The sequence below is a fragment of the Ciona robusta genome, chromosome 5 (assembly GCF_009617815.1).
Source record: "Ciona robusta chromosome 5, ASM961781v2".
Lineage (NCBI taxonomy): Eukaryota > Metazoa > Chordata > Ascidiacea > Phlebobranchia > Cionidae > Ciona > Ciona robusta.
The window spans coordinates 2,510,688-2,527,251 of NC_143239.1; the positions used below are offsets into that span (position 1 = coordinate 2,510,688).

Consider the following 16,564-nt stretch of genomic DNA (forward strand, 5'->3'; position numbering starts at 1 on the left):
TTATGTAGAAAGTCGTTTGTAAAAATACAAATATATTTGGGTGGGGGAGGATGGGACACTGTTTGATTAGATTTTCTCGGCCAATTTGGTAGAAGACAATAAAAAAATTAAAGAGTTATAAAACTACATCCTCCCGACTCCAATAGGCCATTGTTAATTGTTTAAAACACGATCAGGTTATTTAAATATTATGCGCTCAAGGTGTCCCGTCTTCTCCCACCCTACTACATAAAGAATTGCTGTAACAGTTTATAGGTGTAACAAACTAAAGCGATACGTTACTTTTAAACCATTTGCGTCTCTTACGCAGCAAATGCTTCGGTTTACTAATGTGGGTATCCTAGAAAGTTTATTGGTATAACGATTTTCTCGGAACCGCTTCAAGCCCGTTGCAAAATTAATGGCCTGTTTTTCCTCGGGCAAGACACGCAGCCCAAATTGCTCTAACGTAATATAGGCACAGATAGGACAAAAGGAAAGAAAAAGCACCGCCTTGGCTTTACCTAAAAAACGCAGACGTGGGTAAGAGAAGTGTTGTCAACACGCATATGCGCAAATAGGTTAAGTGTAAGTTAAAATAACGACTATATCGCCACACGGAAAAAAATATCACGTTGGTCTGAATCGTTCTGAAACAAAGTAATCAGCTGAGTTCTGATATAAGTTTTTTTTTCGTTTCCGATCGCTCGAATATGCACAAGACATTAACGAGACACGAAAAACATGGACCAAATATGAATGAATTTCATCAGTTGCATTAAAAACATATAGCCTATTTTTTCTCTTTCAGGTTTGCTCTGTTGTTTATACAAAGCTTAAACCAATATTGACGTCACTTCGCAACGTGACGTCACTCTAGTCTAAAAACACGTCACAGTCGGGGAATTCCCGTTAAATCCTGGATCGAGACTGATTTGGACAATTTCAAAACTCAAAACTGTTTGTGCGGTATGTTTTTTTTATTATGCAGAAAATTTTAAACATAATATAGTTTAGAATATTAAAAAAAAAAAATTAAACCAGACTATAATAACCACTGTCTGGACTATCTGGATGACGTAACAAATTTTCTGGTGACGTAATAAATTCGTTGAACACATTATTCATTGGCATATTGGAATATGGAAACGTAGGAGTGATGTCATCAATAGAAGTGCTGACGTCATCGGTTAAAGATGTGAATATTTCATCGCTTTCTTTGTTTAAATACGTGACGTCATCTTGACGAATACTGTTGTTTTGGAAGTATGACGTCAGGAATGACGTAGTTGGGTCGTATTGAGAATAGAGTTGGTCATAGTTTTGTGGATTTTGAATTGAAGTTGTTTCCAAAGAATATGTGACGTCACAATACTGGCTTTCTTCGTTCCAGTGACGTAACTGAGGTGAACAATCCTGATTGTGATTCATAATGGAAGGCTGAACTGTTTCGTAGTTGATCTGTGTATAACATCCTGATGGTGGTGGAGGTGACTCACTTTCTGGTGACGTCATCTGTGGTGACGTCACATCACAATGAACGTTATGTCCAGCAGCGGCTTGATCGATAGCGTCGATGACCATCTCATCCTGAGTTCGACACCAAAATCTGTTTCTTTCCTTCCAATCTCGTGTACCATCCAAACAGCCACGGAGGAAATTGATGTAACGGATCGCCAACTGCATCGTTAGCATTATGTTAGATCGGGTAAGAAGTGTTGCCAGATAAACAGTGTTGCCAACAAAATAATCACCTGAAGTGTTTGTTTCTTGTGAAGTTTTCTCTGCTCTGTTAAACGAACAGGTATTACGCTCTGTAGCGTCTCTAGTGCTTGGTTAAATACATGAAGTCGATCGCGTTCTTTTCCAGCCGAATTCGAACGACGTTTCTTTGCGACGCCTATTGTGACGTCATCAGATCGGCGTTTTCGTGAGTTCACCTGAAACGAAACATTCGCATAACACACCAAGAATATTTTTGACGATATTTAAGTTCCATAAAATGGTGACATACCTTGTTGGTTGAGAAGGTTCGAGAAACTTGTTCGTACTGTAATGACGTCATCGTGTGTTGATTGATTTGAAAGTAAGTGACGTTTGGTTTGCTAGCGAGGTTTATATATGCCAACCTTCTTTATTTTGCTTTCCCGGGTCGTGGAGGACAAACAGACTCGTCTGCTGAGTTCCCTGTTCAATTGAGTGAGAGTGAGATCGGCTTAGATCGGATGCAACCGCGTCCGTTTCCGACCGGTCGGGATTTTTCAAAGAGGTAAGCAGCGACCAAGGTATCCAGACCAAGGTTGGAACAGGGCTTGGTTTACTATGGCTTCTGGATTTACTGAACCAGCGTGCTATCCGACTAATTTAAGGAAACGTATGGTTTAACGTGGTAAATATTTTTCATGTATGGTATAAATATAGATAAAACAAATTCTATATGAATTGTCCTAGTTATTATGTAGTCATGTAATTTTTGAAACATCTAACACATTTTTTATCCAAAAAAATACGAAACTTCCCAAAACGTGTTAATTATAAGTTAATAAACATTTTTAAATTTTATTGTTTTTGATCTTTATTTTAAAGTATTTTATTCAAAAATCGATATTTAAAAAATGTTATTTTAGGTTAACTGTCGTGAAAGGTAAACGCAATGTCTTATCTCCGTAGTTTATACATCTCCTGCAAAGTTCGATCAAACAATGACGTCACTTCTCTGCGTGACGTCACTCCTAGTAAAGCTGCAACGCAACCGGGGAATTCCCCTTTAATACCTGACGCACGAGTCACTGACGTCATAACACGTTTTCCAAATAAAGTTGCGTGAATTTTCAAAACATTGAAACCGCTTGATCTTAAATTAAAGAAATATTGTCTGACCGAAACTTAACAGCAAGCAGCAGATTAACAAAACCTTTAAACAGAAAATATCTGCAATGTTTCAATCTGTACACACGTCTCGCTCTATTATAAACGGAAAACACTTTTGTTTTAACAGGTTCTATATAGGAAGGATTAACGAATTAAAAACGCCGGAGAATAAATTGCAATATCCGATAATAGAAGGGTAATAATAAAGATCAATTTTTTATTATTGTTCCGAACAGTCCGAATATAGTGCAATATTTTCCCATTCATTTACCTACCGTTTTTAGTTTCCAAATTGACCTAGTTATAAAATATTTTCGGACTTCGATACAAAATGTTGCTTTATTGAAAACGTTTTTTTGAATGTAGCTTAAGAAAAATGTTAATACCATATGGGTTTGTGTATATTAAAGTTTCGTGATTAACTAAAAACAGCTTTTTCAAAGTCAACGCCTAATCCGAGAACCAGTTATCGTTTGGACTATTTCATGCTTGCATGTATGTGCGTTGATCTTTAGTCCAGAGTCCATTGTGTTTTATCCAATACCCATCTCCTTGTTTGTTACATTATTCCCATCTAAATCCCGGAAAAGCGACTTCCTATTGGTTTCAATAACACTCCTCGCGTTTTCGGCGCTGGGGTTCGCTATAACTACGGAAACAATACATCACTTTAGACGTTTCTCTTCATAAGAGGTTAATATATAATAGAAGCTGTGGTTTAAATGGGTCATTCCCACTAAATGAAACTTGCTGTGTACAGTTATAAGGCAGGATATTTTAAATACTAGTTTAGTGACTTATTAGTATCCAGTGAAGATATATTTAGGACGATATATATATGGTGTAAGCATCACCTTATCTGTATACAAAGAATTAGAAATAACGACTGTCGTTTGAAATGCCAAAATCACCAGTCAAGAAAACACGTCGGCGCAAACGACCCGCAAATTCTCAAGCATCAGGGCAAGCAAAATCTTCTTACACTGTACGACCTAACGCTGCGATCAGGGAAAGAGAAAGATTGAAAGTATTTAACGATTCATTGGAAGCATTACAGAAAGTAATTCCCATCAACTTACCAGAAGGACGAAAGCTGCATAAAAAGCAAACGCTGCAGGTATAGGGAAAATGTTTTTGTAATATTTGTATTGATATATAGTAGGATGGGGGAAGATGGGTCACACTTTCATTATATTTTTCGTACCATTTGGCAGTAAACAATAAAGAACATTCAAAGAATTAATAAACCGTATCCTTACGACTCCCTTAGACTGTTGTTAATTGTTTATTAAAAAACGATCAGATAATTTGGATACTATGTGCTAAACGTGTTCCGTCGTCCCCCACCCTACAATATATTATTAAGCGTATCACTTTGACCCAGTGACCACTGATGGGTTGTGCAAATACATGTATCTTGTAAAAATGCAGTTTTCCAAAAAGTTACATCGTTGATAATTTGTAACCGACATAAAGTGTATGAAATAATTCCGTGTTAAAATGACTTTCATTCAAGTTGGCATTTCGTTTCATATTTTATAACTATTTTTATTTTTTATATTATATTAAAGTAGCATTTCATCTACACAGCTTGCTTGTCGGTACATTCGGTTTTTAAAAGATGTTTTGGATGATAAACGAGATTGGGGAGAAAGAAGGAGATTTTGGTGCGGATCAGATGCAGATATTAACATGATTGAAGCCATTGATGCAGCTGCGATAAAAAACACACAAACTCCGACCAAGAACCCGAAAATTGAACGAACACCTCGTAAAACGCATAATCACCAAACAACAACTAATATACAGCGCACGAATACATCTTATGCAACACCTGTTCACTATACGAAGGCCATGTTTAAGCGTAAGCCAATTTCTCTCCCGCCTATTCTACCACAAATAAGCGATGTGTATTCAATGGGTTGCAGACAAAGAGATACTTACCCTGATATTTCGAATATGGTGACGTCACACGATAAAATGACGTCACGAGTTGAAATGACGTCACATATGAAGCTTCTCCATAGTGAAGAGTTGGAAAACCAAAGCGAAAACTCAGCCATTAAAACTGAGATGACTGAAGAGTTTCCAGCGACTAAGAGAGACGATTGGGACGTGTGGCCAGATCTTATTGACATTATATCTAAGCCAGAAACTTAATGTGTGGCGTTATCAAACCCCTCAACTTTAATTGTAAAATGTTCCACAAGAATAAACGTAAAACATGGTTATGACGCAACAAACGACGTTGTTGCGTAAGAAAACTCCTGAAGTCATTTTCCAGAATATTGCTTGCCGAATTTCGAGTAAAACACTAAATTGAAATAAAAATACAAAAAATGTGTTTGTACATAATAAAGTTTGCGTAAAATTAGTTGAAAACTAGTTTCACTTAACAGCTTGCATTCTACCAAAACTTTTCATTTGGCCAAGTCTGATGGAGCCGTTTTCCGTCACAACAGAGTGCGGTGTAGCGCTAGCTGGCGGAAAGGTGGAGTTAAGTTCAGATTGTCGCTTGTTGGGAGTAGAGAGTTGGGAAGTTGTTCGTGCACGTTTGGAACCTGGTGGTACGACGTACATGCGAGTAGAAAGGCTGTATTGGACGAAGTCTCTTGCAGTATCAAAACTCCTGGAAATATACAATATTTAGTTAAACATTTCTTAGAATATGCAATAACGTTGCTGGATGTTAAATACTTGGCCCTTTACTGCTGGCTAATTAATATACAGTATTCTGTTTCCTGCTGACTCTAAAAATACAAAACAGACATAAAAACAGGCTTATTTAAAATATTCAAAGACGATTGACACTGATACATATAACTATTGACGTACTTTGATTGCGGCATTTTAATCGGAGACCTGGTAGACTCTGATGTCACATCGGACGCTGATTTTGTTTCTTCCATTGGTTGGTTCATCGTTCGAAAAATGGGAAATTTTGACTTTTCCCCCTTTGCCACATAAAGACTTTGGTCTAAGAACATACCAGGTCGTCCTTTCCCATCGACCCCAGCTCCCCCCACCTCCCCACCCCACGCAGCTCTTGCCCCAGGTTTGCCCCGGCCTGGGGTGAATCTAAAACAACAAATTTTAATAATCATAAATAGTTTTGTTTTAGGAATCATAAAAAATAGGTTTCATAGAAAATTAGTGAGAATAATTAACATAAAAAATTATGTTTATTTTTGAAATTCACCTAAAAGTTTATGGTGAATGCTATTACTACTGTTCAGCACATTGAAATCGCACTAATTTGTAGCTGTATTATATTGTAAATGGGTGAGATTTTACAACGTGGCATGCTATGGGATACAAGATTTAGGACACCAATAGTGACCATTAGGGCCTGCCTGTAACCCAGAGGTAATGGGTTCAAGGCTCGTCGCTGCTACCATTGTGGGCGTTTGTGTTCTTGGTAAAGTCAGTTAACGGCAATTGCTCCAACCCAGTGATTACTAATGGGTTGTCCAAATTATCAGCCATATATAAAAAAATGAAACAGAACATCTGTGTTATAACGACTATCGTTTTCCGGCTACACAAAGGTAAAGTAAGGTACTTTTATTCATTTAATTACATTGCAAGCACCTTACAAGTATAAATAAAAAAAACACCTTTGCCTATCCAAAAAGAAATATATATATTTATATATATATAAATTAAACTTACCTAAAATCATCTGGTAGTAAATGCCCCATCAAATATTCTTGTCTTGTTTTATAAACCTGTTTCTTGAAATCATTCCTTGCATTTCCGTATCCATTGAAAATATGGTCGGCAAATATAAGGCGACCTCCACAATACATCTGTGCATATAAGTAGTTACTTAGCTTAATATAATAAGAGTCAGAGATGGACTGGCACCGGTTGGATGAAAGACTTACATAGGATTTCCGAGTGTTTAGAGTAATAGGTCAAATGTGCCTAAATCCCAAGTCCTTTTCAAGCTCACCCACAAAGAATAAAAAAACTTAATACAGCATAATAATTTACAATGTTTAAACTATATGTAGAAAAAACCTAGGTCCTTTGATAGGCTTTGCTTTAAAATGTCGCCCAAATTAAAAAGTAAAGTTATCTTACAATAAAATATGTATATTATTCGGCTCATCATATTTTCTATGATATATTATTGTATATTGAACTTAAAAATTAAAACGTAAAAACTTTACGAACCAAAGTCATGCCGGGCACCACGTTATGTCTTCCAAGTAATAATGGCGTTGTTCGATTTGTTCCAGATTTTGCAACAGCAAGGTCATATCTTAATATTCTGTACAAGTCATGCCTGCTTTGCATGCAGGGTTTCGTACGATTCCTGTAAAACATTGGTGTTATAAATATTATATGTATGTGTATGCATACCTTTATGGAATATACAGAAATAAGAGTTTATAAAATATTTAGTTCATTATGTTTTATAGTACTACATTGGCTCAATTTTGAAATTATTACATTTTCGTGACCACTGGGTTGCAGCAATGTCCGAAAAAACTTATATCACAAATAATTTTTTGAGTGATTTTTTTGTGTATGGCTAAAAATTTGGAAAACCTATTAGTGACCACTGGGTTGGAGCAATGTCCGAAAAACTTATATTACAAACATTTTTTGAGTGATTTTTTTGTGTATGGCTAAAAATTTGGAAAACCTATTAGTGACCACTGGAGCAATGTCAGAAAAACTTACTTATTTTTATCAAGGTACAAGTTATCCAACATAGCTTCGTATGGTGCAGCATCAGGGTAGAGACTGTTTACAATAGAAATCACAACAACTTGACTCGGTGGCGCCACCAAGCGGATGTAACAGTCAAACTCGATGTCATTAATTTGTGGGATCCGATGTTTACTACATTTGCATGAGAATGGACGGTCCGGACCTTTGCTGTCTGTATATGGAAAGATAGGTGTGTTAACATAACATTAATTTAAGTTTACTTAAACACGATAGCGAAGATAAGGTTAATTAAAGCAACAAAGAGAAAGAACTTTGTAGAAAAACAACAATCGGTAAAAATTGTATGTTTCCAGCGAAGAGAAGGGACTTAGTAGTAAAATGACAACAATTAAATCACATTAGACTTATACATCACTATTTTCCTTGAGGGAGGACAAGAGCTTAAACTACACACCAAGAAACAGTTACCATACCTAAGACAAATATCTAACAAGCTTGGTTATTGGTTTATTACATAGGTAGATCTGCATTGGTGCTTCTTTTTGTTTAGTTTATTTTTTTGTAGATTTATTTTGTTAAAATACTTAGAGGCACTAAAATTAAATAAAACCCTTGTACAGTTTAGATATGCTGTTGAGGGATAACCACAATGACTAAGACTTCATTATACTTGCTGTAAGCATGAGGTGCAAATATTTAACAAGTTTATAAATGAGGTAAAAGCCATATTTATACAACACTTAAATTTATTTACCCGTATATATCTTCTTATTCCTAGTAACCACTGGGCAACACTCTGGGGCTGGAGACCACGATTTCTCGCCAACTTTGTGACTGGCAACACTGCTGGCACGCATAGAAGATTTCTGTGGCCGAATAAGAATTCGAGAACTGTGCGTTGCAGGTCGTGAACGTATAGGTTGAGATTCACTCGTTTTTATCGGGGTATCTTCAATTGTTACGGGTGTAGCTTCAATACGAACATGAGTTTCTGGTGATTTCTTATCATTACTGTGACTACCTCGCTTCAGGTCTGCTTTGATGTTAACAGACTATGGAAAAAAATGATGCATGAGACAAGTTATGTATATCATAAATGTGAATAAAACATGGATTTTCTGAACGGATAAAATGAATGAATGTAACTTACTTTATCCTAGCTTGGCAGGAAAACGACAGTCGTTATAACATGGGTGTTCATACACCTTGTGCAAGCTTACGAGTTACCATGTATGTTAAAATAATAATCAAGAAAAGCTATTTAAGATAAAAAGTTAATCCAGACCCAAAGCCCAGGTTCTTTGTTAGGTTTACTTTGCATGTAGCCCAAATTTAACAATACAGTTATCTGACAATGAAAAAGGTATAAAATTCATCTCATTTTCATTATGTTTTTTATTATATATTTATATAATTTGATTTAAAACTTACATGAGGTCCAGGAACCATATGTTTAGGTGGGGCAGATGGGGAACGAAACGATTGAAATTTTGTTCCTTTCTCAGGAAAACCGTCATCTTCAATCTTTCTCTCCCTCGCACTATGTATGTTTCGTACGGATGACTTAACCTGTAGGCAACACAGTTTTAAATTAACTCATGTCCTGTAACTTGTTTTTTTTTGGAGTCAAAAACTAATATATATATATATATATATATATATATATATATATATGTATATGTATATGTACACAATTTCACAGCAACAAACTTTTAAGAAGTTACAGGTAAAAATGACTGTACCCTTCAAAGTTAATCGAACAAATCACAAAAACATGACTTTTGCAAAACTAAACAATGTGAAGTTTTTTTACCTTACCATATGATCGAAAACATTTACAAATAAAATTTGCATACATATATTTAACTTTACAAATAAAATTCACATACACATATATAAATTTACTAATAAAATTCACATACACATATATAATTTACAAATAAAATTCACATATATATATTTAACTTTACAAATAAAATTCACATACATATATTTAACTTTACAAATAAAATTCACATACATATATTTAACTTTACAAATAAAATTCACATACATATATTTAACTTTACAAATAAAATTCACATACATATATTTAAATTTACAGGAAAAAATTGCATGCATGATTTAACTTTACAAATAAAAATCACATGCATGATTTAACTTCACCAACCTCTGGTTTATCCAAGAGCTTCTTAAGCGCAGGAGAACTTATCCCAACCTCAATCCTATAATGTTCCATCCATTGATCAACGAGAAGTTTCGAACGATCGACGAGTTTCTGCAGCTCCCTGTCGGCTTGTGACTCGAACTCAAATCTCTCCGGGGGATCAAGTGAGTGTTTCAACTCTTCAAGATCAGCAGGCTTTTTGGACTGCTGGTAAAGATGATATTTTGTGTAATGCCTACGCCAAACTCTGACAATGCTGACACCCTACAAAAGGCTACAGCAACAGCAACAACATTTTTTTTAATTGCCGCCCTATTTATAAGGATCTTTGTTGCCAGTCCTTCTAAAAAAATCACCAGCCTAAATACTTTACATTGAAAATGTATATATAATTTAATATATGTTAAACTTAAAAATAGGCAAAGGTTTGTGAAACTTTACCGATTTTCTTAAACCGAAAGCAGTTTTTCTGTGTTTTGCTTTCGATTTATCATCTTTACCAGATTTGGTGCCGTGATACTCAGTTGCTGCTTTAGATGAAAGTTTGTACCCGCTTTGTAGGTGGCCCTGGTGAATTTTATTCGTAACGACAAATGACATATGCAAAGGCAAACTCAAATGTTAGATTACAACTTCTTATTATAACATTTGTTAGATTAGCTTCCTGTTATAGATACAACTTCTTTTTACAACAGTTGTTAAATTAATGGTTGTTAAATTAAATGTTAGATTTGGATGAAAGTAGATAGGCCTACTAAAATGTATATATATTTAAAAAGTATATTTTTTTAACATTTTTAATAAATAAATATACAAATAGTTTTGTTTAAAAATTATTTTTTTGGTAACAACTGGTAACAACTTAAGAAACAACTTTTGGTAACAACTTAAGAAAAAACATAAATTTTCTTGTACGTACATTTAAAAATAGTCTTTAAAATAATCTTACCAGCGATGCACTGTCTGGTTGGTCAGAATTTTGCGTGGTGCCAACAATTAGTTTCGTACTTTCTCGATTTGCGGTAAAATGTAAGGTGACCAACGATCTGCTGGATATTCTTAAGTACATCTCTTTGTTTATGTGGTAAAGAACATTTTCTTTTAAGCGCCCGTTGTTCCGAGGCCACTCCCACTTTTTAATCAAGGCTCCATCCTCAGCTTTCAGCATACCACCTTCTTTAGCAAGTACAAGGGCAGGAACACCATTTGAGTGATAGCAGCATGACTGAAATAAAACATGAATAAAATAGTTAAAATTCCTTAACAAGTAGACAGAACAATTGTTATCTAGTTCAAATTAGGAGATAATTTAACTCAAAAGTGACAAAAACATTTTTTTTAAATAAACCTGTGAAAAACACTTTCACACTCATTGTTTAAAATTAAGTATTTGGAAAAAAACTAACAGTATTCCTGTATTTGTAACTAATTCAACAGAATTTAAAATATAAAAAAAAAACTACTTTTGGTCTATTAATTTAATTTCCATAGTTTACACTAAAAATACTGAAAAAAAATCAGCAAATAAGTTGTTTACTTTTCCATAAGGTGTAAAAGTAGCAAGACAAGTTCTCATGTCATCATTTGCATAACAATGAACATATAGATGTCCGGGAGCACCAGGTGTAGCACTTGCACTAATTGCTACTTCTCCCGACTTTGGATAACTACAAAAAAGATAGAATCAGGAATAGAAAACTAAATAGTGTTTCATCCATTGAAATATGATGATTTTTTTATATGGACATAAAAACAAAAATTGTAAAATATATAAACAATAAAAATCTTTTTTTATTTAATAGTTTTTTAAATGACTTATAAAAAATTCCTTCTGCCAAATATTTGACTGTCTTTTAAGTAATTTTAATATGGATTATTAAAAAAAAAACTAAAAAGCTAAGAAAAAACAGAATAACCAAAGAAAAAAGAATAACTAGTATAAACTGGCACACTTACTAAACAGTTAGAGAACCATCTGGGACTTGAACCAGGAACCTCTCACGTTTCGAATCATCTATCTTACTTAGTTGTGGTATCTTAGGTATATTGGTTGGTTTACGACCTCCTAATAAACCAGGTGGTAAAGCTGAAGACTTTCCTTCATTATCACTTTTTCTGGAAAAATATTTTACATTTTACAGTTATTCGCAACAAGTCATAAAATTTTATATATTATAGTAGGGTGGGGGAAAATGGGGCACCTTTTCATTCTACTTTCTCTTTACTTTGGAAGTAAACAAAGAAGTTTCAAAGAAATATAAAACTGCATCCTCAGGACCCCCACATGCCGTTGTTAATTGTTTAAAACATGACCATGAAACTTGGAAATTATGTGCTAAAGGTGTTCTATCTTACCCCGTACTATATATATACCAATATTTACTAAAAACAAAAAGCACTTTAACTATTTTTAGTTAAATATAACATTACATATACATAGGTCATAGCCAATATACTGCCTTGGTTAAACTTAGGCAAAGAAAGGCCAGCTGATAGTTAAACTTCAGTGCCTGTATAATTTCATTAATGTATCTCTTCTACTATCCCCATAATAACGAATTAAAAGTGCTTTGTCATTCCCAGTTGCTTTTGCTGACTCATCTTCATGTTCCCTGCAAAAACCAAAAAAAGATTCACCCACAATCCACAAAGTAACATACACGGTAAATCCTAACTCATAAGCTGGCACAAGGTGTATGAACCGTGTTACAACAACTGTCGTTTCCCGTCCACGAGAGGATAAAGTAAGTTACAATTATTCATGGCTGACAATTTAGACAACCCATTAGAGATCACTTGCTGTTGAGTTTTTTTGCCCAAGGACATACACACCCACAATGGTAAGAGCAACGTGCCTTGAAATCCTAAATTCTTAGCTAGAGGCAGACATGCTAACCAGTGCCGGATATAAATAAAATGGCAAAATAATTTAAGGTCAATGAGTGGAAAATAGTATGAAGAGAACAAAACAGCACTGTCTTACTTTTGTTTGATTGCATTTTGAAGTTTTCCAGTTGCCCACTCAAGTAGATTATCTTGCTCTAAATTCTGGTCACTTTGCGAGTTGACGATCCAGCCTTCATCAAAAGCTTTCTTTGAAGAAAGATTGAAACAAAGAGTTTGGTTTCCATGCCGTGGTAACTTCTCAACTGTTTTATAGGAATGTACAATATAATAAAACTTATTATATAATAGAATATAGGAATATTTGTTTATCTGTGTTAAAATAACAAAGTTAAAGAGTATTAACATCAAAAGTACAGTTATTCAAACAGACCACACAACTATTTAGATGAACTAACTTAAAAATTTTACTGTATTTCCATTCTAAACAAGGTACGTTCTATAGTAAAATATAGCGGGGTCTTAGATTTATGCCTGAGTTCTTCCATTATCTGAACACTTAGGGCGCTATAACTTGGACCTTAACAGATATTACTATATTCCATTTCAAGAGATCTCAGCCCAAGTTAAATGGCAAGCATTTAGGTATCTATGCAGATGCAGTAGACAGCTAACTTCAATACAATTTACCTCCTGTGGTTTCAGGACCACCAGCAATACTCATATTTGAACGTTGTGACCAATCTTTCTTCCCAAATGCAGCAGCTGTCAAAAATGTTTTAAGTAAGCATGAAAAATGACTAAACATGTTTTAATAATGTAAAAGAATAAGAAGGTATGCAGCAAAATAATGAAAGTAGGCCTTAAAAATTACCACAAAAGTTTTAATAACCTAAAAAAGATACCACTCCTAATTAAAGAAGAGGTTTCATGAATAAAACACAAACCCATTTCCTCTGTAAGGGCAGTCATTTTTCCTCCCCTGACATTTCTCATTCCTTTCCCAAGATTTGCCTGCGACAACTGTTTTCCCATGACTGACTTTGACTGTTGTTTACTCAACTTCCTCACATTTTCCTCGTTTAATCTGGCTTTTGACTGGCGTTTGAATGTAGTAGGTGGTTGACTGCTTGTGGCTGCATGAACCAAATCAATAAATGTTTAAATGAAACATCATTATGTAACCAAGTTTGGGTAAGCTACACTGAATAAACAATGTTTTACTTGAGAAACATGCTTATTTACTGTTACTGCCACGATATTCTAACTGTTCCTACCTTTTCATACTTACGACTTTCTGCGTATCCTCGCTACTAATCTAGGTCTGTCTAAATCTAAAACAAGCTTTTGCCTAAGCACCTTGCACTTTCTCACTGTCTAAACCTTACGTTCTGCCAGTTTTGTGCTCTTGGACATTTGCGCGTCATTCGTTGAATGCAGTTTTTGTTTCGGCGACGGCGATCTATCACGGATCTTATTTTCATTTTTAAGTTTTCCTGGCACAGAGCCTGCTGCCTGAATTGCTGATGTTCTTGTTTTGGGATTGAAGGAAACTCTTCTATCAGGCTATAACGTGATGAGAATAAACTAAAGACTCTCTAACTGGAATTCATCTGTTCTACGCTACTTTTACTCCAGTCTGCAAAGTATGGCAGTTCCTGACGAGATCTCGCGCGTGCAAGACGGTTATTTTTCGCGTTCGCGCGTGCTATCATTAAAAATCTGCGTGCAAAGCATGTACATTTTCAAGCCACGTTAGGAAATCTTACTTAATAATACGTATATTTTTCTTTGTTTAATTAATTGGCGTGCGTAGGACAAATTGTGGCGTGCATAACCGAAAGTCTGTAAAAAAATCGCGCGTGCACCTGCCATACTCTGCAGTCTGGCTTTTACTAACGTCTCAACTGGAATTATCTATAAAAACTGTTATACACCTAATGAAATATACTCTCTCTTCTTTAAAGGTATAAAAAGATATCGATCAGACCTACGAAATCTGTAACTTGCTATCTTATCAGTATACGCGTACCTTGGTCTGCATCTTCTTCTGTTCTCGAATCCTTACTTTCTAATGACCTGTAACATTCAGAATCGGGTGTAGACGTGTTGATTTGAGACAAAAACTCTTTTATTGTAATATTTTTATCCGTTTCTCCAAGGGAATTTAGGTTCATTACCAAATATTTACTAAATTTTCTGCATGATTTTTTTAATCTTTTATTCCGCACGAACAAAGCCCGCCTATTTGTTCATAGAGACGCTTGGTAACAAGATCCGATGATCGGAAGTTTGTGTTTTAATATTACAAAATTCTTTTTTCGTGAGTGTTTTCAAAAAGCGCGAGTAAAAAGCGTTAAATACTTAACTAGTAAAATATTTATTACTCACATAACAACGTCGAAGCTTGAGCAAGGTCTTTCATGCTCGGCTTCGTTTTCCTCTTTGCATCGGGTTTGGCATCGGTAACATCGCCTTCTTTCTTAATGCCCCGTGACAGGGGTTTGTTTCTTGCATCGTCCAATAATTCTACCATACTTTTTAACTCTGATTTCATATTTCCGCCGGCAATTGATTTTTCTTGTGAGGTTGTGTTAACAGCTGCGGGCTCGGGTAAATTTGCGGCTGGCTTAGCGCTAGGGATCGTGTTTGCGTATTTATAACCGCCCATGTATGCTGTTGATTGCCAAACTCTAGGCGTATAGACTGTGTTAGCAACGACGTCGTCCCATTCCTGACATAGTAGCTCAGTTATGCCCGCAGGAAGTAGTACCGAAGGCTTAGTTGCTTCGGCAGCCAAAGGTTCACCCGACCCTGGGTCATACAGAGTTGTTCGCTGTGAGTATTCTTTAAATGTGTTTGTAAATCGACTCAAATTTTCTGCTAACTCTCTGAGAATATTAGGCGCCGCAAACGTAGTCTCTTCAAACTGAAATCTCTGTGGGTCTTCGTTATCGTTGTTGAAAGAAAGTCTAGAAAACCCGAACCCGTCATCTCCAAATACGTCTAATTTTCCCTGCCCAATCTCAGGCAACAAACTTCTTGCTTCATGGCTCAAATCAGTCCCAAACTCAGCTCCCATGATACCAACACCCTCCCCTCCAGACTGCGCAACAGCCTCTTTACCGTCTTTTGCCCCTTTTGCTCGTTTTAAAACATTTTTAGGATCCTGTTTCCCCAGAAACGCTGCTATTCTCGGGTTTAGGTTTGCATATTTGAAATAACTGAAGAAAAAACAAAAAATTAACGTATTGTCAAAACAGAAATCGTAAAAAATACAGAAGAACGGGGTAAGATGGGACACGTTTTCATTATCTTATTTTTCGTCAAAATTGCCAGTAAACAAAGCATATCTGTACAGAACTATACAACCGTAGCCCACGATTCTTAAAGAGCATTAATAACTACTGAAAAAAGTCATGAAATATGGGATATATAGGTACTAACGGTATCCCATCTTACCCCCGCAGTACCATACACGTATCTTACCGTAAAGCTTGCGGGAGCTCTTCTGGCTCCTTTCGTACCCGTTTGTATTGGCGAGTAGAGTTTCTTTGTTGATGGAAGAAAAGCATATCATGGTTATCAGGAGTGGAAGGTTCCATCTTGATTTATGCTAAATATACTTAACTGTCAATTAATCACACCATTCTTCCTAAAGCGAGTTATTGTTATTTACAAAGACATAGACATGCAAAATGCACTATAGTAGTGACTGACTAAAAATAGCTGGCAACATTAGGTCCAGCAGAATAAGAATACAGAACTTTCGAGTCTAAATAAAACACAAACACAAACTTTCGAGTCTAAATAAAATACAATCTGTTGTGTTTAAAGACAAACATCAAGTCTCCAAAGGGTAAAAGCTCTTTAACACAAGTTAATTTCGAGCTTTAGGTGCTCAGTTGAGTAAACATTCAAACCGTCCTTAACACACTGAGTGCACTTGATTTTAAAAGCGGTTTTTTCAATCTGTATCGTAAGAATTTAATATTGACCGTTGTACATTACTGAAGGACT

The 16,564-nt window shown here is 35.4% G+C and overlaps 3 protein-coding genes across 5 annotated transcripts; 1 reads left to right on the forward strand and 2 right to left on the reverse strand.

Moving 5' to 3' along the window:
* Positions 1-938: 938 nt before the first annotated feature.
* Positions 939-3,359, reverse strand: LOC149735533 (uncharacterized). Its single transcript, XM_089878589.1, has 3 exons — positions 1,994-3,359; positions 1,734-1,919; positions 939-1,659 (listed from the first exon to the last, which is right to left on the reverse strand). Exons 1-3 carry the CDS (start codon positions 2,042-2,044, stop codon positions 1,015-1,017), a joined length of 882 nt encoding a protein of 293 aa, XP_089734715.1. The 5' UTR covers positions 2,045-3,359; the 3' UTR covers positions 939-1,014.
* A 188-nt stretch (positions 3,360-3,547) lies between these two features.
* LOC149735534 (uncharacterized) lies at positions 3,548-5,190 on the forward strand. Its single transcript, XM_089878590.1, has 2 exons — positions 3,548-3,967; positions 4,441-5,190. Exons 1-2 carry the CDS (start codon positions 3,749-3,751, stop codon positions 5,008-5,010), a joined length of 789 nt encoding a protein of 262 aa, XP_089734716.1. The 5' UTR covers positions 3,548-3,748; the 3' UTR covers positions 5,011-5,190.
* Positions 5,013-16,292, reverse strand: LOC149735535 (uncharacterized). Of its 3 annotated transcripts, none has more exons than XM_089878579.1 (17): positions 16,034-16,292; positions 14,936-15,768; positions 13,235-13,309; positions 12,684-12,849; positions 12,211-12,312; positions 11,657-11,815; positions 11,238-11,367; positions 10,650-10,925; positions 10,142-10,267; positions 9,704-9,907; positions 8,965-9,102; positions 8,288-8,585; positions 7,543-7,744; positions 7,030-7,171; positions 6,523-6,659; positions 5,686-5,928; positions 5,013-5,479 (listed from the first exon to the last, which is right to left on the reverse strand). In XM_089878579.1, exons 1-17 carry the CDS (start codon positions 16,147-16,149, stop codon positions 5,239-5,241), a joined length of 3,588 nt encoding a protein of 1,195 aa, XP_089734705.1. In that variant the 5' UTR covers positions 16,150-16,292; the 3' UTR covers positions 5,013-5,238. The 3 variants fall into 3 exon arrangements, with proteins under 3 accessions (XP_089734705.1, XP_089734706.1, XP_089734707.1); XM_089878580.1 differs by having other exon boundaries at positions 9,704-9,904; positions 16,034-16,290; XM_089878581.1 differs by lacking the exons at positions 14,936-15,768; positions 16,034-16,292 and adding exons at positions 13,492-13,680; positions 14,577-14,868.
* Positions 16,293-16,564: the final 272 nt, after the last annotated feature.

What these genes read in the sequence shown, in the direction of transcription:
- LOC149735533 (XM_089878589.1), bottom strand. Translation starts at nt 2,044, where the DNA reads ATGACGTCATTACAGTACGAACAAGTTTCTCGAACCTTCTCAACCAAC. An exon ending in GAACCTTCTCAACCAACAAG is followed by an intron (nt 1,920 to 1,993) that starts GTATGTCACCAT and finishes GTTTCGTTTCAG; the next exon opens with GTGAACTCACGAAAACGCCG. An exon ending in ACAAGAAACAAACACTTCAG is followed by an intron (nt 1,660 to 1,733) that starts GTGATTATTTTG and finishes CTAACGATGCAG; the next exon opens with TTGGCGATCCGTTACATCAA.
- LOC149735534 (XM_089878590.1), top strand. Translation starts at nt 3,749, where the DNA reads ATGCCAAAATCACCAGTCAAGAAAACACGTCGGCGCAAACGACCCGCA. An exon ending in ATAAAAAGCAAACGCTGCAG is followed by an intron (nt 3,968 to 4,440) that starts GTATAGGGAAAA and finishes TCATCTACACAG; the next exon opens with CTTGCTTGTCGGTACATTCG.
- LOC149735535 (XM_089878579.1), bottom strand. Translation starts at nt 16,149, where the DNA reads ATGGAACCTTCCACTCCTGATAACCATGATATGCTTTTCTTCCATCAA. An exon ending in ACATTAATGAAATTATACAG is followed by an intron (nt 11,816 to 12,210) that starts GCACTGAAGTTT and finishes ATATTTTTCCAG; the next exon opens with AAAAAGTGATAATGAAGGAA. An exon ending in TTGTACCTTGATAAAAATAA is followed by an intron (nt 7,172 to 7,542) that starts GTAAGTTTTTCT and finishes AATGTTTTACAG; the next exon opens with GAATCGTACGAAACCCTGCA.